The following is a 22,991-nucleotide window of genomic DNA, read 5'->3' on the forward strand; positions in this document are numbered from 1 at the left end:
GAACGTTTTCTCTTCGGTGTTGAGATAAATTGTGGGAAGGGGTGGGGGAAGCCTGGTAATTGGATTTTGGATTTCTAATGTGGCTCAAACTGCCACAATACTCTTGCGAAAAGAGAGGCTGTGTCTTGAAACCTTAAACATTCTCAATATGTGACAGACATTACAGTAAAAGAAAAATGGGTCTAAACTAAAACATGGTTTCTGTGGGGACAGGAGGTTTTCTGATTTCAGGGCAGATACCGATAAGTAACATTTTGCTGCTTCTGATGCCACACATGATTTGTGTTTTGGGGTTTTTTCCCTATCAAATAATTTCTGAGATGTTTTACAGAGCTCTCCAGAGCACAGATTCACATGTTTCATAAGTCCTGTCTTCAGGCTTATGAAGTCGTCACCAAAATAAACAAAGATGTCAGGACAAGTTTGGTCTTTTGAATCCACTTTTCTCTACAGATTCTATTCAGGTGCTAGTTTTCTCTCTCAATGGCTTCATATAGTAAAAACCTGATACTTAATCTAAACCTTTAAACGTTTCCCCCAAAGGCCTTTTGACTGCAAAATGCTTTAGAATTGCTTGTGTCCTTTGAGAATAGCCAGAACTGGCAATAAAACAAAGCCATTTCTTCAAAGGAATATCCACTCCAAATGAAATCCCTCTCTCTACTGTCAAAATCAAGTTTAAGTATTGGTTCATAACCATTTATAGAGTAAAAAAAAAAAAAGAAAATCAAAGACTAATTCAGTAGTTGTTGCCAGACACTAACTAGAAACTAATAAGCAAGTATATAGTGACAACACAGTCTTGCTCAAGCACACTCTGAAGCAGATAACTATGGTGGAGTGAATAAAACAGCCATGAATCAGTTTCTCACCCAAATTATCTAAATTTCCATATTTCAGTAGGCACTAGACTTACTACTTCACATAGATGCTTATGGTTGCTTCTTAGCTGTGCTCATCTAGATTAGCTACCTGGCTACACAAGCAACCAAAGGCCTGTCTTTTCAAATACTAAACAACTATTTGCATTTCAGTGCAATGTTTCTGCAATCGGATATGTCTGTCTCGTATTGGTCTCATAAGCCACCAGCATGCCCATAACAAATGTGGATAGAGCCTTCCTAAATCTTCGTTCACGAAGCCTAGCCATGATGATGATGATGCAATGTTTGGCTCTTGGCCCTTTTCGGCTTTCGCCTTTTTTGGTGGGTGTGCATAAGTGTCATATCCAAGGAACGAACATTTTGTTTTGTCTATTCCAACTTAGATAAGAATAAAGTAAGAATTCAGCTGATACTGCCTTTGACTGTAATTGATGATATGAAAAACTATGAGTGCAGCAGTACTACATCTATGTTCTCTTCACAAGACCAAGCCTATTACTTTAGCGCATAGGAAGAACTAGATGCATGGGACATTTCTCCACCTGTAAAACTGGCTGCCAAAACTGCTCTGTCAGGTCATACCTCTGTCTAGAGCCATACCTGCTTGTTTGTTTTGTTTCCTAAAAACTAAGTTTAATCTTTCTCTCCTTGGAGAGATAAGTGAAATCAGAAATTCAACACTGCAATCCTGTGAAAATATTAAAATATTTGTGCATAAGAGGTTGAAGTAGTACACTGTTTAAAAGCTGTTGCATACTTTTTGAAAGAAAATGCGTATTCATGTCAATAACTTTAATGATTTCTTCAACAAACCTGTAGTTTATTGCCAGCCTCACATATTCTGCTCTGTTATCCAGTGTAATATGGGTGTACTTAGAACTCAGCTGAATATCTTGACCACTTGCATTAGGCACAGTGAACGGGAGGCTCATAGCTTCAAACTCTTCTGAAGTAGCTTCATTATCTCGAATGTACATAAGCCCAGGAATAAAATCCTTATCAACCTTTTGAAAGTAACAAACCCAAGTTAAACTCAGTTTATTAGCATTACACAACAGCGTCTCTTGTATACCAAAAGCAGTGCATCACATGTTATCTGCCAAAAGCTTTGATGAATGTCTGACCAGAATTCATCGAACTTAATTTCAAAAACATAAAACGGCTTAGTATTTTACATAAAATTTCATTATGTTGGATGTTGGAAAGTGCATGTGGTTCCAGATTTCAACCTTTTTGGAGAGCATTTCCCAAGAAACTGTATTTTATGAGAAAATGGATTTAAAGCTTAAAAAAATAATTATCTCTACCAATGCTGGGTTTGGTACAAAAGGAATCCCCTTAGTGACAAGTGAATGACTCAATGCTTTTACAGTAAGTACATTTCTACATGATGGGATTTGAGAAGGAGCTCTTCTTTGTACTGAAGATCTAAGTCTTATCCTACATTTACTGAGCTCATTAAGCAGACATTGAAAGCTTGTGATATTCAGTATGTGAGCACAAACTAGTAGTAGTTTGCACTCATTTTCTTTTACTTCAAAACAGTGCAGGCATGTGTACTCAAATCAGTTGGCACAACAGACAGTAACAGCTACAGAAAGGTCTACTGGAAGTAGGAATTCCACCACAAAGATTTGTCTAGTCAAACCCATGAGATTTAAGAATGCTCTAGAATTCAAATAGATTAAATACTTTTGAACAACTCACATTTACAGTTTTAACAGTCAGTACAAATCATCCTTGTATACTGGTTCAAAATGTAAAAGGCCAGTCAAAATACAAGCATATGGAAACCAGGGAAACTAATCACTCGAGAAAAACTTATGCTAGAATCTGCTTGTCTGCTGTAAGCTATATCCTACTCAGGAACTTCATCATACTTACCTCACTGAGATCAGCAATTGTTAGATTCATTCCTGCAAGCTGTTTCCACACTGGCTCAGCCAGGTTGAGGCTCAGAGGGCTGCCAGTCCGGATAGCAATGCCCAAAAGTACACCTGTAAGTTTAAACACTTTTTTTTAGATTCCCAATATTCTGATCACGTAATGCCAGTAGCGTATCACAAAGTAGCTAAGAAATTACCAAGAAAACGAAACATGTTCATATGCAGGAGTGACTTGGCAGCAGGATTTAATAGGAAGCAATCTCTGTTTGCTCCAGATTCATCTCTTCCATTCGGTGTCACAATTAACAGAGGGGTCAGCCCATTCTGAAGCTCTTCGCACATTTCTGCTATTGATTCACTATAACCTCCACCACAATCATCCACAGATTCACCTTGAAGACAAAAGGCTCAAAATTAAATGTTCTTTCAAAAATAACTGAAGTATTGAAACAAACTGTATTTCATTCCACAGGGATAACTGAGTAAACAAAAGTTTACCAAAAGCTGCGCTGTCTTATCTCTTCATATGAAAACGCTTGAAGTTTTGCTCTCTGGATGTTTCCAGCTCATTGTAAAATGCATTATTTAGAAGATTATATGACATACCACAGTGACAAAAATACTATCTTGACGGAACGTAACTAATTTTTTTTATCGCTATCCACTAATCAAAATAAAATAAAACAGAGCTAGAAAAGGAAGTGTAGCTTTGAATTTCACGAGTGGCATTTTAAAGTAGATATATTTTATTGAGCCCATATTCCATAGATAGAACGGCTCTTCAATTTCAAGTATTTTTCATTAAAAAGCTCAAAGTGATATGGTGATTTGTAGAAACAACCTTACCAGTAAGACTAGCTAGCCAGGATTAATTACCAATTCAGACAGCTCAAAAACCGGTTTAGGTTTTGCAGAGTGTTTGCAGCAAGCAGAATAGCTGCCCCTGGAATTTGAGGAGAATCACAGACACATTTCCATTAAACTTGAGGGGTTTTATAGAATAATTTAAAAAGGTTTTTTTACTTCCTAACATTTTAAGCACTTTGTCTACACACATACATTGTTTTCTGTATCACTTCCTTCATTCAGGTTCTCCAAGAGTTAACTGCAAGGTAGAAGGGTGGGGTGAGAAGAATTCTCTTACCAACAAACTTGACTTTCCAAACACGATGAGGAAGCAGAAGGCTATCAGGGCTAAAGGAACTCATTTTAGCACACATCTGTCCAAACACTGACTTTGTACCATCAGGTCCAGCCAGTCCTCCTTTACTTCTGGAACGCTTTACCTATTGAGTAAGCATATTATAAAAGTCACAGTAAGAACATATTTCAACTGGCATTACTGTGCATATAGATAAGGAATTCTCAGTACCCTCAACCACCAACACCTTACTTATCTTTCATTTCAAACAGTTCTTTGTTCATCTGTCACTACTCAGCACTATATCTGTTTATCTTTAAAAGAAAATGAAAAGACAAAGGGATGTCAATGATAAAGTCTGATGATAAAGACTTCTCTCCTTATTTCTGAAGAAGCAGCCAATGCATCAGCAAATTCAGTTTTTCTGATTGTAATTTTCATCCTGTCTCTATTCACGCAGTCAATTGACAAATCTGGGTAAGTTTTTCATATGAGACAGATCAGAGGCTGTGCTGTTGGCCAGTAAACTGAATATGTGTTAGTCTTATATAGTTAATGTTAGTCTATAGTTAATGATAAGAACTAAATATGCATCTATGATACTTACTAGGAGTCTCTAACAATGAGTAAGTGCTACCAAAATACATATGCATATAGACACAAAGGTAATGTGTTCTAAGGCACCTACAGAAAAAGTGTATTTTAAGAGCTGATGAAGATTCATAAGAATTGGCATGCAAGGAAAATCCCACGGATTCTGCTGCAAGAGGTGCACACAAAGATGGTAAGAATATAAAAAGCATTTCACCAGTATAGAAAGGAAAGAAATGGAAAGTAAATAGAGGGCTGGAGAAACACAAGGTATTTTTTTCCCCTTGTTGTTCTGCAGGTTATATTCTCAACCTGTTCTGACTGCAAAGGAACTCCTACAGTGCACATAGTTCACCAACATCCGTGAGACTGTTCATTCAGAAATAAATCAGACTCATCCCACTAACCTGTATTTAGTTCCACTACAAGCTATAGTGCATCTCAAAATCCAGTTGTTCTGATGGTTTTGGATAAAACAACCATCACATTTCTTTCAGTTTTTATTGAAAGACTGACACACCCAAATCTTCCTCATGTATAAGATGTTCTGTATCAACACAAGCTGGTTTTATTTCAGTGGACTTCTGAGAAATTTGTATGCCCAAGAAGTTTTACGTTGAGAACTAAGTCACTGAGTCTTCTCTTAAAAAGAAGAAAGTATGAATAGAAGGTCTATGAAAGCACTAGTTAATTCACTGTTTTTTCAAATCTCACACTTAACAAATTAATCAAGGGACAATCAAAACGGAAGAAAACCTGCCTGAACTGAATAGGATGGAATGCACATGCTATTACACATTCCATTTAGTATTTATTTCCTAACACTTAAATTTCATTTGATTGATAATTTAGATGCAGGAATGATTAAAATTTGACTTTTAACAAAGCAATTTAAGAATGCCATGAGGGATTATTGGCATTTCTGCCAGCATCTTACTATATTGCTTGTTGACAGATGCCCATAATAAGTTATTTTAGGTTACTAGCAAAGAGTAAAACACTTCACTGAAAAACGGCAAAAATTCATACAAATACATTTAGGTCACAATCCACCACAGGTATTTTTGCTTTTTATTGTACAAGTCTAGAGCACAGTATCTTGCTCAAGTTTCAAAATCATCCCTTATTAAACACAGATTGTACAGCATCTCAATTTTTTAAAATACAGTTCCGGCCTCCTTGCAGATCAGAAAATTTTTAGCATAAAACAAGTTAATAAGTTAATTAGAACCCAAGAAGGATTTTCATAAAACAGTCTACCATCAGAAGATACCAACCTATGGAAAACTGTCCATTCTTGCAACAGAGGAAATGAGGCAGCTCAGAAGCAGCATTCAGTGAAGTGTGGAAGAACCAAATTCAAGAACTTGCCCTAATGAATAATCACTCATTGTGAGCAGCACTATTGCAACAAAGGGGGAGAGTCACTCAAGTCAATCTGTAAGCCGGTTAAAGCGTTTTCAAGTGATGAAGAACAAAATTTAAGTTCTTTTTCCGAATCACAAAACTTTGTATTTGTCTAAAACAGCTTGAAATTACCCATCAAAATACTGGCCATTCTATGAGACTCTCTTCAACCCATAGAAGCTGGGAGAAATGTAGTACATAAAGCCATGCAACTGTACACTAATAAAAAAAGTTTACAAAAAGATGATGGCTTCTCAGTAGGAATCAGCCAAGAAAGAGAAATATATACAGTTCATGGACAAGACAGATCTATGAAGAAAACGAACACAATTCAAGGATATGTCACGAAATCAATCTCCAGAAGAGCCAGTGAAGTATCAGTGTAATAATTATAAGAGCACAGACATAGTCTCACCTGTACATTTCAGTTACCTATGTTCAAAATGAAATGTTACAGAAAAAATAAGAGTATAAAAAGGCAAGGAGTAAAGAAAAGACTACTCTACACAAGCAAACAAAAAACCTTAGCTTGATCAGTGTAGTAAAATGAAGGCTGTCATGAAGTAAGAGTTCTTTAAAAGTACATTTTATAAGGCAGAAGATGAAACCAGGATGGAAGAATGACATTTAAACTGAAATATAAGCCTCAAAAAAGAACAAATCATTCATTCATATGCTGCGCCTACTTTAAGATCAGATCATTTTTACTCATCATGTTACTGAGATTTCTATAACCCACATTTAATAAGGAGAGACAGTAGAGAACATTAAACCAGGGGATTCCTTGCAGTATTATATTAATGAAAGCAGACAATCTCCTTCATAACTGAAATTTTTTTCCTTTTGAAAAGGAAGGAATTCCTTTCAACTGCGGTGGAAAGATACATTTTAACAGCATTCTGAAAGCGTCTGCCTATAGGTCATAACACACTGTCCATTTGACACCACACGAGCTACGAGCTACACCCGTACTTAAACACTGGAAAAATCTGATCTGCTAGTAAGAGGGTCAGTAAGCAAACCTGAGCACTGGAACCCTGCCTAGACATATAACTGTTACTTCACTTTCTGGACTACTTCTATTACACCTTTCCAGAACAAGGCCCAGATGCTGTTTTGGAACATTTCACTTAATGACTATTCCCAGAAATTACTATGGATAAAACTGCATCAAATTTGGTTTTTATGTCCTGTGCAGTCCTCCAACAGCATCCCAAACCGTCTCTGTGCATTCAAGATACACTCCTTTATGCTACATCTCAAAGCATAAAATATCTACACTCAATTTTATGCTACAGAAACACCAGGCTGGCACTTAGTTGAGTTACAGTACAGCCATCACACTGTATTTCACACACTCTGAGCAGGAAAACTACATAAAACTATGATGTCCCACCTTTACGAGACTCCCAACAAAAAAAAACAGAGCCAAGCTGTATGTAAAGTGAATGTGATCTACTCTAAAGGAATCTGGTCCATGTAACCCTTGATCTCAGGACAAGGGAGTGGTGTTTTGCCTGGTTTTACACTGCAAGTTAGACAGCTGTTACGTCCAGTTCTGGTACTTCCAAAGAAACCTCTGAAGAGCAAGGGATTCTAAGGAAGTATTTTAAAAAACAAGTTAATATCTGGAAAACAACTTTAAATTAGAAACTCATCTGTTTATTTTATACTATTGAAGATGAAGTGAATTGACTGCACCATATATCTATAAACTGCAAGAACAGTTTTCTGAAAGCAAAGGCATTTTAAGGCCTAGTTGCACTTTTAACTTACAACTGCAAATAAGATGAACATTTTTAAACTGACAATTAGTTTTTTTGCGACTATGTAAGGCAGCTTTGAATCTTCAATTAAATATTATAAAGGATCAAATAAGAATCCACATTCTCATTCTCAGCAAAAGATAACAAGAAATTGTGAGCCATCCTTTGTACATTGTAATCAGGTTAGATATGTAATCAGGTCCTTTTTAGCCTTCACTTGGTTAAATCTAGGAAAGACTTGTGTTAAAGCAGTATTTCATTTCCCACAGAAGGGAAGCTATCAATTCATTTCCAGAGTTCAAGACAGATTTAAGTAGCAAACATGCAAAAATACATGAGAAAGCCTATCTCAATTAATGAACTCAACAGTTCATTAAGGAGGAAAATAGCAAACGAGCCCAAAACCTACTCACTAGTTTCCTGCCTAAAATGGTTGCACTCACTAATTTATTGAACTTTCTGAATACAAACACAAAAAGTAATCAGAAAATCTCTGGCACTATAAACTAAAATACTACATTTTTATCACAGAACATTAGTACAAAAAAATTTTAAGTGCACATAGAAAATGGCAAAGAAGGAAAAACAGCCACAACAGTGTGTATTTCTGTTCACTAAAAGAAAACTAATCAGTCAAAATTTTCACAATCTCTCCACTTTAACCTTACAAATAGATGTTCTTACTTTTTCCAATATACCAGGAAAAAAAGAAAGAAAAAAGAAAGCAGCACTAAAGAAAAGAAATGCATGAGGACTCTGTAAGATCAGGCTTCAGTCCATTTAAATGAAAACAATGGTTTACTATTCTATGTTACAGAAATATCTATGGAAAAAAGACACATCTGGCCTAAGGCACAACATTACATTTTCTAACGTCAATGATAAGGAAAAAAGAACTTTTGTATCAAAGAGTTCTGCAATCAATATGACCACATGTGATGACCAGCAACAGACAAGAGTTTATCAGCCTGATATTTAATTATATTCAAAGGTTCTTTTCCTTTGCTTTTTTTTTTTTTGCCCTTCCTGTTCTCTGTTATGAAAGCAACAGCTGAGTAATTCAGCTGATCATCTGGAAAGGTAAGAAAAGCATCAGAATCTCTGTTCTCTTAAATTATCTAATATAGTGAGTTTTGAAAAAGCAGTCCTTTGTCAAGCAGGACATACTTTGCTCATTAGAGTCTAAACCATTCACTTAACATTTCACAAAGTGCCCCCCTCTCTCCGAACAACTACAGTGTGGATGAAAACATACTAAAAATAAGTAGGCCTTACATTAAGTTATTCACTGTTTGATTCACTGATAAAAATTAAACTCTTCAGTACTCAGATACCAAACAGATGAAAAAAGGGGTTTGATCAACATAGCACTGCAGGCTAAACATATAGATAGTCCATGGAAACTTCAGCATCAGATACCTGTATCCTGTTGAGCTCTACAACTGGCCCATGCTGACGATCTCTCACCATAGTTGCTTGCACAACTTTTCTGAAAGCTGCTTCCTAAAAAAAGGAAAGTACAAAAAGTTAAGATAGTGGCAAAACTGCAATCAAATAAGAATGCTGAACATATTTCACAGATAAACACATACTTAGTTCAACTCAGAAAAAAAAAAGACTCAACAGAATAGAAGAAACTATCTATGCTATCCTTCAGCAATTTCTTTCTGAGTACAGAACAAAACACTAGAAAAGGCATAACACATCTGAGTCTTCTTTAGAAGAAATAAAACAAGCATCAAATAGTTTTGACATATTAAAAACAAACAAAATCAACAGAAGATAAAGCTGTGAGATGTTAGTCAAGGATCATGTTATTTGCACTAATAGGATTCACGTCTGAAACAGTGGGGATACTAAAAAAGTAAAGAAGAAAGTCCCTCCTGTATAACTCAAAATCATGGCTTGAAAGGTTCCCCTGCCCCCAGATTCAATTATTATTAAGCAACCAACATACTGATGAGTACAGATATAAATTAGTTTATACCAGAATTATATATGTATATGGAGAATAATTAATGTCACAGAACGACAACCACGAAAGCAAAAAAAAGCTTTTTATGCAAATTCAAATATCTTAGGTTCTCTCACTAAATATATGGATCTGATTTTACAGCCAGTTTCAAGCAAGATTAAGAAGATTTTTAAGTCTTTAGAATCTCTGACAGTAAGCCTGACTTAGATGTCCAGATATGAATATGGCATTGCAACTGCTGCTGCCTCTGTTGAATGTTTCTGACGTAAAATATACCTGATATCACATTTTATCTTATATGTGGAACCTTTCTGTAACTACTCTGCAGACTGAAACTAAATGAGGTTGAATGTGCCTCCTGCACACCCATTCTTATACATAACATCATATATATAAGGACTGCAAATTAATAGCACTAACATGTCATGAACAGAACAGCTAGGATTTCTGTTTCCTTTTTCGCTAGTGTAGGTTTTGATGAAAAACGTGTTGCCTTCCCTTGATCTGTCAAGTATGTATACAGCTTGATTGTTCCACTACAAAATTTACTGGAGTCTAGAAAAAGAGACCTTGAGACAATACATGCGCTAAGGAGTCCAGTTACAGGCCATGTGTCTTGTTTAAGGACATAGAACAGCACTGCAGGGGGAAACTTAACTGCTTCTCTTTTCAAAGATATCTCCCAGCAGGTTTTTTCTTTTTATATAATGTTTTCTTTTCAAGTTAGACAAATTACTATGACAGTGAGAAAATTCAGATCCAAAACTAATGATTATACTGAAGGCAAGTCATGTTTTCACAGGCTTACCATACCTAAAGTTTTAAGTAAGTCTTGCAGCTTCAAAGCATTATAATTATCTACATTTTCTCATGACTGACTTTACTTACAACTATAAAAATCCACTTTCATTACCAATTTGGGATTGAACTCTTAGGTATTCTGTTCTCATTTTTAGCTCAGTCTAATAAAACAAGTTTGTACCTGCACAGAGCTTTGGATCAACTAGTATATCACCTGACCTTGACAGAGGAATGCAAACAGGTATGAACTGGTAGTTGTCTACTATCTCACATTTTTTCCAGGCAACCATCTACTGAATTTTCTAGAAGAATTCAACTATACTACAAACTAAAGATTTACAGTGTAAAGTTATTGTCAAGATCAACGCACAAAAGCACTATGTTGAATTGTGAAAAACACAGCAGAAAGAACACAAAAGTTTGCGTCATCAGAATGCAAATATTTGAGATACAACTTACAGAACAAATTGAGATATATCTTCTTTCTTCAGAAAGAGTTCAAACAGTACATCACACTTACAGTTACAAATCTCTCCCTAAAAAACACTCTGATAAGATAAATACCTTTCCCTGTGATATCAGTATTCCCCGTAATGTGTCAAACCCAACCGAGGGTCCTTGGCCAGTTTCATCAAGTCTTCCTTCAAGATCAAACATTGGAATGCAAGGACAGAAAAGTTCTGAAATGTGGTGCAAGAGCAGAAGCCTGTTTCTTAATGAAATGATGGGAATTTCCTGCAGATGATTGTACTCCATAGGAACCTATGATAAAGCAATGATATCTAAATGTAATTTAGAATTATTATATAATTTATTTTATTAAATGTAACAAAAACCTTTACATTTGTAGATAAATTTGTAATAGAAATTCAGATATTTGCTTATTCATACTGTCAAAATTTAATACGTGGAGTTCAGTTGTTTCTAAAAGATACCAATAATATCCATCTAAACTGAAACAAGTATTAAAAATATGACGGCTAGAATATAAGTGCTATTCCATATTTTACAATTTATCCAAGAACAAACACATTTTACATCCTGTCATCACTACACCCAGGCCTTATAGCTGAAATACAAAATATTCAAAAAACAATTCTCTCAACATAAATCAAGCAACAAAGAACTCCACTGAAAGGTATAACATTTTCATAGCTGCGATATAGAATTAAATTCCTGCCAATGTACAAACTCAGTTACTGTTCTGCATTTGGATTAAAACCTGAATGAAGATGCCTTTTCAGCTCAGAAAAGCAGAATCCTTTGAAAATACAAAAGTAAAACAAAGTAACTGGCTCAAACATGAAGCCAAATCAAAGCACACTAAGCTTATGCAGGGATTTAAAAGGAAATACGTCAACTGAAAGAGCATATAAGCATACGAAGTACATTTAAATCTGAATTCAATAAGATGAATACATTACCTGTGTAGGGAGCTTGCCAGCATTAGCAGGTTTACTGGTTGACCAAGCTAAAGTATGTGCTGAGCCACAGGCTACTCTGTTGATCTTTTTACCCTGAAGTGCTGCAACCAAGCGCGGTCTTTGGATGGCATTAGTTGTTCCATCTCCAAGCTGCCCTTCATCATTATCTCCCCATGTATACACTTCCCCTAAATCAATAAAAATAATTGATCATTCTGAAGCTAATATACAAGCTTTTTTTTTTAAATTAGTATTTATAAAACATCTAACTGAATGAGGTCTTGGGCTGTAATCAAGACTTCGAGGACTGATGGCCATCCTGAAATCCACTATCTAGTACAGATAAATCTTCAGTGACATATCTAGGTCTGCAGTCTATGTAGAGCAGCTAGCATAAGATGCATTTCTTTCCTAGTAGTTTGTATAATTAAAGAGTTCTGTTCAGAATAGGAGAAAAAGGTGGAGCAGAACAACAACAGAACACCAGAAACATAATTTCACAGAAAAAAACAAAGTCAATATTAAAAAAAAAGAATTTAAAAAGACTTAACATTTTATATGAGACAAAAGATCCTATAAGTTATATCACTAGAAAGGACATTAAAATAGGTGCTCACAGTTGCAAGATAATTGGAAAATACTTTTAAAGTAACAACCTTGATCCTGAGCATTCATTTTCTTCTGCTATATTCACTATTCACATTCATTTTCTGCAGTTATATTTCACTAGAACCCATAAAACACTCAGCTATTGTGCAGATTTGTTAATTAAATGGGGGAGTGAGTCTGCTACAAAGGATATTCAGTATCTCAGCCTGCTCTGTAAGAAGCAATATTGTTTGTGAAATGCTTCATTTAGCAAGTTAAACACTTCAGCAGGTCCACAAGACTCTGTAAAAAATAAAAAAAGCCGAATGCATTCAATGCTGCTGCTTGATCATTCTGCAATTACTTTTAGAGTTCCATATTTTTCTTTGACCATCAATGTTTATGCAACTTGAATTCTTTAATTTTAATCAATTTAGTTTTATGTGATCACTTTAAATCAACATCATGCTTGCTGCTTAAGAAACATGCAACATCTGCAAACATAAAATGTATCCATGCACACAGAGAACCAGTGTTTTTTGCAAGGACAACCTACCAACACCTGACTAAAAGATAAAGTTTCATTTTATTCAAATTCAGTGCTAAGAACTAAATAAATTATTTGATTGGTATACCATCTTCAGTGCAGCAAACACAGTGCAAAGACCCTGTAGCAATTGCAATGACTTTCTTTCCTTGCAGTCCCTGCACTTGTCGTGGTCTTCTAACATGGTCATCAGATCCATGGCCTAAGCGATGATAATCTCCTTTGCCCCTGCACAGAGAAGAGTAAAAAAGTTCAAAATTGTGTTTTAATTGTGGAAAAAATGTAACGACAGACCATGTCTGATATTTGCTCTGCAGATGTACTTATAAAGTCCAATATCAAAATATTCTCCAAATATTCAACTTAATCATCCCTATTTTGTATCGACGTGATTCTGCTGACACAGTACAAATTCTTGTGCTGTTCCTACTTATTCTTTACGTCCTTTTAACACTTTTGCAGGGGGTGGTTTATTTTTTTCTTCTTAAAGGGTCAAGTATTAGAACCATTTATCTGCAAAAACAGTACGTTTACTGATCTCAGACACTCGAACTTCGTACAGTTTAAGGATATTTAATGTCACGCAGACAAGGTGGCAGAGGCAAGCTGGGAAGGTATTTTGCTTAGTCTTTTTAAACATTTTAGTCTAGTAGTTTAAATGACAAAATTCAGAGTGGTGTAGGAAGATTAAAACAATGAACTCTAAAATTAAATTCTCACATTGCAGCCACCACAAGCTAGACACAATTTTGATAATACATGAGAATGTTATTTATGCTATCATCTTCCACCCTGCATGACACTTCATGCTTATAATTCTACTGTCTCCAAAACAAAATACTTGGATTTTTCATTCACAGCACTACAAAATGTTCCCCAAAGAACATTAGTGGATTACTAATCAAGACAGAGGAACTCAGAAAATTTTTGATGGGGTAGATCAAAACAGTGAAGGCAGTGTATTACTAATATCTGTTACAGACAAGGTTACATCTAATACTGTCAAAATAACTAATACAGAATACCTACCATGTATATACTGCTCCAGATTTGGTAAGGGCCACAGAAAATTGTGATCCACATTCTACTTTAACCACTCCAAGGCCTGTGAGGGAATCAATCTAAAAAAATAATATCAAATAAAATCAGAGTTAATTAAGGAGGCTATAAATTCATAGACTGCACAGTCTTAAGTAAAATATAATGTCCAAATGTATAACTGTACGTATATTTACAAATCAAAATGTTTATGTAGATAATTTAGAAGAATTCTACTCCCTTCGTGTTTCTACTGTTTACCACTTAAACACCAAAAAGAAGCTCAAATTTCACAAACTGTTGAAGATCCATCTCTGGTATGTTTTTCCAATAGTTACTTGGCAATTGCCCCAAGTAGCAATGATAAGGCTTTGTCTGCAAACACTCAACATTAATCATCCCCAACTGGTATGACAAGGATGTGATTCTGCTGACATAATAAAAATATTTATACCTCCAGTAGACTCTTCCTATTTATTATTATCCTTATGCTGCTTTACCATCAATCCTATGGGACTGATGACTGATGAAAGATAAACAAACTATTTTCACATCATGTTACATTATGCTGGAAACATTTGGAGACTGAATGGGGATACCTCTATCCAAGTAATAAAGTGTGATTCTGAATTTAGAACCTAAAATCCATTGTGCATAGGCATACACAATGAAACACACATTTCTCACACACAAGCAACATTCATCTTCATAGTAAGTACTGGAATTCAAATTTGATTGTTACACTGATTTCATTTGTAACATGAAGAAATTCCAAGTCAGCCATGCATTCACAGGAAGGGTTTAATATAAAGTTTAATGTAAGTTTAATATAAGTAAGCTCATCTTAATGACAGGTAGCAGAATCCTGATGTCCCAAGATGGGTCAAAGTTTGCACATATTGGCAAATCTGTCTTCAGTGTTCTCCACCAACATCCTAGTTTCTAAAGCAATGAAAAAAATTACACTGAAATACCTTCATTGGTACTTTACAGCCATCACTACCTCCTCTCCCAAGTTTTCCATAGTCTCCATCACCCCAGGACCAGACTGTATCATCATCAGTCAGGCACAAGGTCTGTGCATCTCCACTGCCACAGGCTATATCAATCACACGGTAACCCTGGAGAGCTTCCACCTGTAACAAAATCACCCATTTTTGTTCACAATAAAAGACTCACTCATTTAGTTTCAGAAAAGATGACAAACCCAACTTGTAGAAGTGGTTCAGTGGAACTACAAGTCTGAAACAGCACAGGCATAAGGAAATAAAGGCAACTCAAAGAGCTTTGCTCTTTTCAAAACAGTAAAATGAAAACTAACTATGCATTTTAAATACAGGATTTATTTATTTTAACTGGTGAACTAGTTAAATTTTTTGACCTAAAATGTCAGGGAAAACAATTAATACAAAATACCTAAGGTTATCAAAGACTATATTCTGTTCAAATAATTTCAGGTTCTCTGGGCAAATACAGTAAGAGAAAAAGAAAAAGCCTTGTTTTCAAATAGTCTTTTACTAGTTTTCAATTTTTGAGCACTTGCATCATAACCTGAATGTAATCAACGTCTTTTGAAATGGTGCCATCTAGTGACAAAGTATGGGATTTGGAATCACAAAGCAAAAGCTTAGTGACCCACATATACATCACATCCTTCCCATCCTCACAACTACTTGAAATAGATTACAGGTGGCACTACCCAAAGCAGCATGGAACTTCACATACTTCAACTCATCTACAGGTTATCTATTTTTGTACTACCAAAGAACATGGAGGGGGGAAAAGGAAAGGTGGGCAAACCTTGCTTTTTTGGGGCCAGGGGAACAAGAATATCTGAATACAGGTGGTAAGGTCCCAGAGAGGACTAAGAATGTATGATACCTCATCTCACAAATTAAAACACTGGAAAAAGTTAATGCTCATATGAATAGAAATATATACACAGAGCTGTGAATAAAAATAACAAACTAACATTCAGTTTGAGTCAAAAAACACAATCTTAGCCTTTGCTGTATTTTCAGCAAGAGAATGCAGGTAGCAAAATGAACTCTCATTTAAAAGGCAGGGAAATTTTCTTAATACCACTATTTCTGGTTAAAAGCTCCTAGTTCACGAGTACAAGTCTGAATTTATCAGTATACTCATTCTTCTTACATTCCATACTGTCCAAGTTCTTATATTTACTACCTAATCTTCTTCATCAAGAACTGCTTAACTCAACTTACTTTAGCAAATAGCAATTAAATACTTCATAATTACTTTATTAAATTCTTATTAACTTAGTGTATACTTCTGTAACATGTCAGTATTCAATGATGAGAATCAAGAGTATCATTATTATGTCAGGAGAAAAAAGCAGTTTGTAAGTGACTAAGTGGTTATCACTGTAAACACTGTTGTATTTTCCAGGAAGTAAATAATGAGAAGACCCAGAAGACAAGGAACTCACTTTCAATGCAAACTACATCTGGGAAAGGGTTAAATTTACTTACTGAGAGGTGGGGTGTTTGATTTGGGGTTTTCTTTAAACCTCTCTAAAAGAAATTCCCTGTAAGTTGTTTAGTGAACACTAAAAGCCACAAAGTTTGGAGCTCCTCTTTCATTTTATGCTTCCAGGTGTGGGAATTTGCTAATTTCTTACAGATACATGTCATTGTTTTGCCTTTTCATTCTCTATATGCAGAAATGCAAAAAGTTACGAATCAGAAGGTATGAACTGGACTAAGACTGTAATACTCCAAAGGTTTCTTACCAGTTTAGGTTTTAGTTGGTCCTCACTATCTCCATGCCCAAGGCGTCCATATCTTCCCTTTCCCCATGTAAAAAGGTCTCCTGCAGCTGTAATACAAGCGCTGTGTGCTCCCCCAGCAGCAATATCAACCACTTCTATACCTCTCAGAGACTCAATTACACGAGGACGATCACAAGGGCTGAAATAAAAACATTTGTCTGGACAAAACTTTCAGAACAGACCATTTCTACTACAAAACATACTAGTATAAAACACATAATGTTGCCCCCGTGGACTTGAGCATTCCTTTTACTTTTTGGATCAGAACACTTATCTCTAACACAACAAAACTCACTTAATGTAGGCAACAGTGCATGTGGAAAACAGGACAATGGCAGTTCCACATACCTACCTACAAGACAGATCTCAAAGGAAAGCCACTGAACTTTAGTATCCATAGATATGTTTGTTAGATGATATCTAAATACAGAAACCAGAGTAACTGCTTATGTGAAAAATACTTTGTGGTTCTCCAATTTTAAAATATATGTTTCCACATCACTACTTAACGCTGAATTCTGCATGTAGGCAGTACTCACATAGCACTTTTAGTACATAGTAACTATAATAAGTATCCATTAAGAGTTTCTTTTAAAATAACATATCAGAGTGTTACTTACCTTCGGTTTCCATGACCCAGTTTACCATCTTCTGCTTCACCCCAAGAATAAACTTCTCCCTCAAAAGACAATGCCAGACAATGCTTTCCTCCTGAGTTCACTGCAACTTTCTTTATGAACACATGTTGAATGGATTCCAATAAAGTTGGAGTAGAAACTGACTCTGTTCCTCCAATTCCAAGCCTACCACCTGCTCCATATCCAGTGGCATACAGCTTAAGAGTAAAGAATAAAATTTAATTTTGTTTGTCTCATGCAGAACATTGACTGGAGATGTAGAGAAAAATTCTTTAAGTATGTATGCCAGAATACAGTTAAAGGAAAATCTGAAAAAAAACAGTTTCTTACAGGACTTTTATTTTCTATCTTTTGGAATATAAGAAATATTTTGAAATATTTCACAAAAGCTTTCAGAAAATATGGTTACATTCAAGCCAAGAAAAGGTCTCACTGATTTAACAGATTTCACTTGAAATCCTAAAGTTTGTTTTGTAAAACTATCAAGAAACCATAGCTTTGCAGTATAACACCACAAAATCATCTATCACTATCACCTGTAGCTCTCTTTCCAACAGCACTATTCTAACGTTCTTTCTTTGGCAGAATACATACACCTAAACACAATTGCTACTTTCCCTTCCATCCCGTAAATACTGTTCTAAGTAGTGCTTTTCACTCTTTTTGTCTCTCTGAAAATAATTTCTTTCAACAGAATGTCAATAAATATATTTCATCTGCCCTTTACCCTTCTCTGAATAATTAACAAGGACAATACTGACCCCAAGGAATCATTATAGTACTTCACTAGATGAATGTAACTGTTACACAAAGCTCCAGCTAAAATTCTCCATCATGTCCTAAACTGAGAGCTGCCATCTGTATAAAAATAAAGACTTTTCGAATTCATTAACTTACTTTTTTCTCCTATACCTTACACTAAACTTCTGCACTGTGATTCCTTTTTGCTCAGGATTTAAGCATCTGCACACTGGATCCTGCAATATCTAATTTACATTTAGCCAGATGTGAATAATCTGAGATTATACCTCTCCCCTGTTAGAGAGATATAATCATCATTACATTTTACTGTCTGTCCTGTTTCATGGAACTCTGTGAGCACATTGCTTGTGCCCAGCTTTGTCTTCCAAAATCTGATCACATTTTTGAACCAAAAACTAAAATATGCATCTTGTTTCATGCATTTAATGCCACAGTACACTGCATTCTTAGAACGCACAGGTGGAGTTGGTACAGTTCAGATTCTTTAAAATAATAAAACAAAACTAATACTACCAATACTAATAATAAACCTGTGCTATGCACATTATTTTTCATTTAGTCAAACCCATTCTGACTGATGACGAAATATTTCAAGGGAATCAAACAAACAACCATTTGTTGCATCCTTACTTTCCCATCAGCGGTCACTGCAAACAGAGTCTGTTCACCACCAATTAACTGCACTGGTCTAAGGGTAGCAAGAGCTTCACATGGAGTTGGGACTTTGACTTTTGCCCCTTCAATTCCACCAAGTTGTCCTCTGTGATTATGACCCCAACCATAAATTGTTCCACTGCCTCCAGCTGAAAGTGTCCAATCATCAGGTCGCCTGTAGAAAATGCAAAACAAACAAAACCTTAAAAGAGCTTTTTAAAAGTCACAGAAAATGCAGTTTATCATTGTACAATAAAAAAGCATCACAAGACCAAACCAGTGACAGCTGAAAGAAATAACCTGTTCATCCACTGGACAAGCTGCTCATCCTGTTCTCTCTTGAAGACATCATGGCACTCATGAAGAACATCCATATTTTCATTATCTGCCATTAATTCTCGGATTTTCTTTGCCACCTGTAAAATATTTTGTATTAAACAACTTTATTCAAATTATCAGTTACTCCTATTGCAGTTGGCATAAAATACTTCAATCTCAGTGTATCTTCTTACATGAAACACTTTCACATGTTCCATTAACCATTTAAAGTATTCCCACAGTACCTCATCAAGGAAAAGGCGAGGTAATGGTGTCCTTTTATCAAGAGCCACAGCAACCCTGGATGCCATACAGTATCTCCTGAACCAGGCCCATTTGTGCGTCTCTGCGCAGCAAGGGAGTGTGTCCAACTCCAGATCACAAGCCAGAGCCACAAGCACCTGCAGACAATCAAAAAACATTTTAGGGATGGATCAAAAATGTGCAATAAAAATTAATATGCATTTGATACAGTTGAACAGTGCATAGACCAGTAGGAACTGAACATGGTCTCAAAGACACGTAAAGTGCAAGGGACACTAAGAGTCATCTTCCTTACCCTCACTGATGGGGCAACATCAAGTGTACCCACACTATGTCATGTACCTCATTTCCTCTTCCAATCCAGAAGTTTTCATAACCTCCCAGGGAAAAACACTCCTAGATTAATTAACTTTTTTATATCAAATACTATGTGCTGAACTTTTTACCTTCCATTTCTAAACTAAGTCCCCTTCCTACAATTAAATGAATTTTCAACTGATTTTCAATGTGATTTGATTTCAAATCAATGTTACTGATGAATATTGTGAACAATGGATTACTTCTTCCTTGTATAAACTTTTGAGAATTTCTTTTTGTAATGATAGGTAAGCTATCTTTAATTTCACTTTACTACATGGGAGGCTTCTTCAGCCTTCTTGCTCTTCTCTGCATCTCCTCAACTAGTTTATTTTTATTTTGAAGTATAGGGTTCAAAACAGAATAGCCTTCCACTTAAGACACTTATTTGTTCCAACTGGATGTAAATAAAGACTTCAGAGTATTTAACTAACTAAATAGAAATATACAACACTCCTATTAGGACAACTCAGAAATCACTTATTGAAAAGTGTAGCCTACTGTACTTCCAAGATGTTTTTCTGACCTACCTACCTCTGCCTAGCTAGGTACTTCTTATCCTTTATTTGTATATTTGATTCTCCTTTTAGAAGTATTCTGGGTTTGTCAGAAAACATTTCTGATATAGGACTAGGTGTGCTTACCATGTCTTACAAAAAAAATCCCAGAACTGTTCTAACAAATTCTTTAATGATTGTATTTCATTACCTTAAAGAAAGGACTATGGAGCAATTGTTTGCCACCTCTCACAATGGGGTCTTCATAGTCAAACTGTCGTTGCAAAGCTTCTGGAAGACCTTTAACCAAAGCGGCTAAAGCACTCCCTGTGAAACTCTAGAACATCACAGAACCAGAGAGTTAGTCTTACTGTATTCACTACAGAAAGTACATTATTTAGAAACAAAACCACAAATAACATCCCAAACTACAGGAAGCTGTGTTAAGTATTATTTCCATCTGCTTCTTAACATAAAAGTATTTCTACCACTTTCTGGCAATTCCAAAAGCACATCTACAGTCTTGGAATTAGCCATTTTTTTCCTAAAATAAAGTATCTTTATGGACTTGCAGACCTGTGAAAGACAACTATTCATTTGCCTATTTCCTATTTTGCCATTGATAGAAAAAACATACATCAGGGCTAGCATTTAATGCTTCACATACATCTTAATGTGAAAATTGTGAAGGGGAGAGCATCACTGCGTTCTTACCAAAGCTCGTGTCTCTCCCTCGTTATCCCCTAAGATCCGGTTGATGTTAATGGACTGGCCAAACTCGGTTGTGAGCAGTTTCCGTAGTCTCTGCAAGGCCCACATTCTGTGGCCAGCAGCTAAAGAAAAATAAGTACACAAAGAATGTAATTACTTAAAACAATAATTTTAACTTCAAACAAACAGACTTAATTTTAAGACTATACCTACCTAAGGCACTCAGTTGAGCACAGGCTGCAAGAGAAGCTGCCAAGCGAGGAACTATACTCCTGTTGGAAGCAAAATTTAAGCGAAAATCCAACAAACACGTAACCAGATCCATTGAGGGACACGAAAGAATGCAACGATCTGAGAGAAGGTCTTTAGGGCCTGCAAGAAACAAAAAGCAACAAAAAAAAAAAAGCTGGGGAAAGTTTGTCCTCAGACTGAAATAAGAACAGAACACAGGCAGGATTTAGCTGATCAAATACATCACTGTATAGTGCTAATCTGCATGTGAGTTGATCCATTCCACCTCCCTTTGAAGGGACTGAAGAAAGAGGCACTTTCATTACCTAATTCACCTAATTTCAAAGCAAATGCATTGAAAAAAAAAAGGCATTTCAGATGAATTGTGCCCCAAAAGTATCCTCTCTTCACCAAGGAAGAGGCAAACTAGAGTGATTACAAAATATTTTTATCTCTTCCCTATGAACAAGTGCACTTTCTCAGAACTTAGTTGAAAATGTTTCCTAAGTATGAAAGTATATTTTTCTTAGTATAAATGTAAATGAACTATTGAACTCTGGTATGTAAATACCATGCAATAAATGCAACTGTAAAAAGCAGACAAGAAAATCTACTCTATCTGTCTGTAAATGTCATATGTGACACCTTACCTGCAGCTGGCATGATCGGGTAAACAGTGAATCGCCATCCCCATCCATTCACAGACCCATCGCTGATGAACTTCCACTTTAACTCATCCCCTGGAATTCTCAATTCACTAGACCAATCTGACCACTCACGACCTGTTATGGTAGGTAATATGAACATATTCATCTATACTGTCTGAGTCAATATGCAAGCCATTCATCCATAGCAACTTCTCTCCATGGTTACGCATTATAAACATTACATAAATGCTTTTAAGAAAAAAAGCTATGCAAAGCACATAAACGTAACTATAAAGATGTTACAAGACCAAAACTGAAGTCTTTAACAGTTCTGTTAGCACTGCTAGTAGATAGCCTCAGTGCTTTTATTAGCACATTTAAGAGGCATTACAAAAGCTTACTAAAATCCACTGTCCTGTTTTTAATTATCTTTCATATTACAAAAATATATAACAACATATCCATTAAATTAAGCTTTACAGCTTCCAACCAGGAATCCAATCAGAAATATCTCAATAATGAAACGTGCATCTGAAACAGTCTGGGGAAAAATGGATCAACACTAAAAGCCCACATCACGATTGCCCAGAGGTATTAAGCACAGGCAGTAACTACTGAGACCTTTGCACATGATGTAGTGTATGGGCAGGTTCAACATAAAATTTGATGAGATTAAAAATGTTCTTCTAAAATCTACTACAAATTAATAGTGCTTAAAAATTAAATCAGAGATATCAAGATTAAAGATGTGAAGAATTCATGTAGTGTCACATATACCGGCCAGAGCAGAAAACAGAGAGAGCATCAAGCTATTATTTTGGACATTTGACTATTATACAGAAATTCACACATGTTGGCAGGGGTGCTAAACACTGATTTTTACACCCTTAACTGCTCTTAGGAAGAAGAGGACAGCACAACATGCTTTTCTGAGAGATTCTCTATAATTAAAGATGCAAGATCACTCTGTGTCTAGATCAGATATCATTTTTAGTTTAAAAGAGAATTTGCACATCCCTCACAAGAAGTCTGTCACAGGGAGTGGTACATTTCATTCAACATTTAACAGTAAA

The 22,991-nt window shown here is 35.7% G+C and overlaps 1 protein-coding gene across 3 annotated transcripts in view; it reads right to left on the bottom strand.

Moving 5' to 3' along the window:
* HERC2 (HECT and RLD domain containing E3 ubiquitin protein ligase 2) overlaps nt 1-22,991 on the bottom strand; it is a 106,899-nt gene that overhangs the window by 3,736 nt on the left and 80,172 nt on the right. For all 3 annotated transcript variants that reach the window (XM_029964790.1, XM_029964791.1, XM_029964792.1), the window contains 19 exons: nt 21,922-22,053; nt 21,254-21,412; nt 21,044-21,162; nt 20,541-20,666; nt 19,457-19,612; nt 19,194-19,309; nt 18,870-19,068; nt 17,460-17,674; nt 16,801-16,978; nt 15,023-15,184; nt 14,040-14,131; nt 13,099-13,238; nt 11,876-12,063; nt 11,016-11,213; nt 9,095-9,178; nt 3,915-4,056; nt 2,968-3,162; nt 2,769-2,881; nt 1,698-1,888 (listed from right to left, as the gene is read on the bottom strand). In XM_029964790.1, coding sequence (XP_029820650.1) covers nt 1,698-1,888; nt 2,769-2,881; nt 2,968-3,162; nt 3,915-4,056; nt 9,095-9,178; nt 11,016-11,213; nt 11,876-12,063; nt 13,099-13,238; nt 14,040-14,131; nt 15,023-15,184; nt 16,801-16,978; nt 17,460-17,674; nt 18,870-19,068; nt 19,194-19,309; nt 19,457-19,612; nt 20,541-20,666; nt 21,044-21,162; nt 21,254-21,412; nt 21,922-22,053 — 2,905 coding nt within the window. The remainder of the gene's footprint in view (nt 1-1,697; nt 1,889-2,768; nt 2,882-2,967; nt 3,163-3,914; nt 4,057-9,094; nt 9,179-11,015; nt 11,214-11,875; nt 12,064-13,098; nt 13,239-14,039; nt 14,132-15,022; nt 15,185-16,800; nt 16,979-17,459; nt 17,675-18,869; nt 19,069-19,193; nt 19,310-19,456; nt 19,613-20,540; nt 20,667-21,043; nt 21,163-21,253; nt 21,413-21,921; nt 22,054-22,991) is intronic.

The sequence above is a fragment of the Manacus vitellinus genome, unplaced genomic scaffold, assembly GCF_001715985.3.
Source record: "Manacus vitellinus isolate BGI_N305 unplaced genomic scaffold, ASM171598v3 scaffold_7_pilon, whole genome shotgun sequence".
In the NCBI taxonomy this organism is placed as follows: Eukaryota; Metazoa; Chordata; class Aves; order Passeriformes; family Pipridae; genus Manacus; species Manacus vitellinus.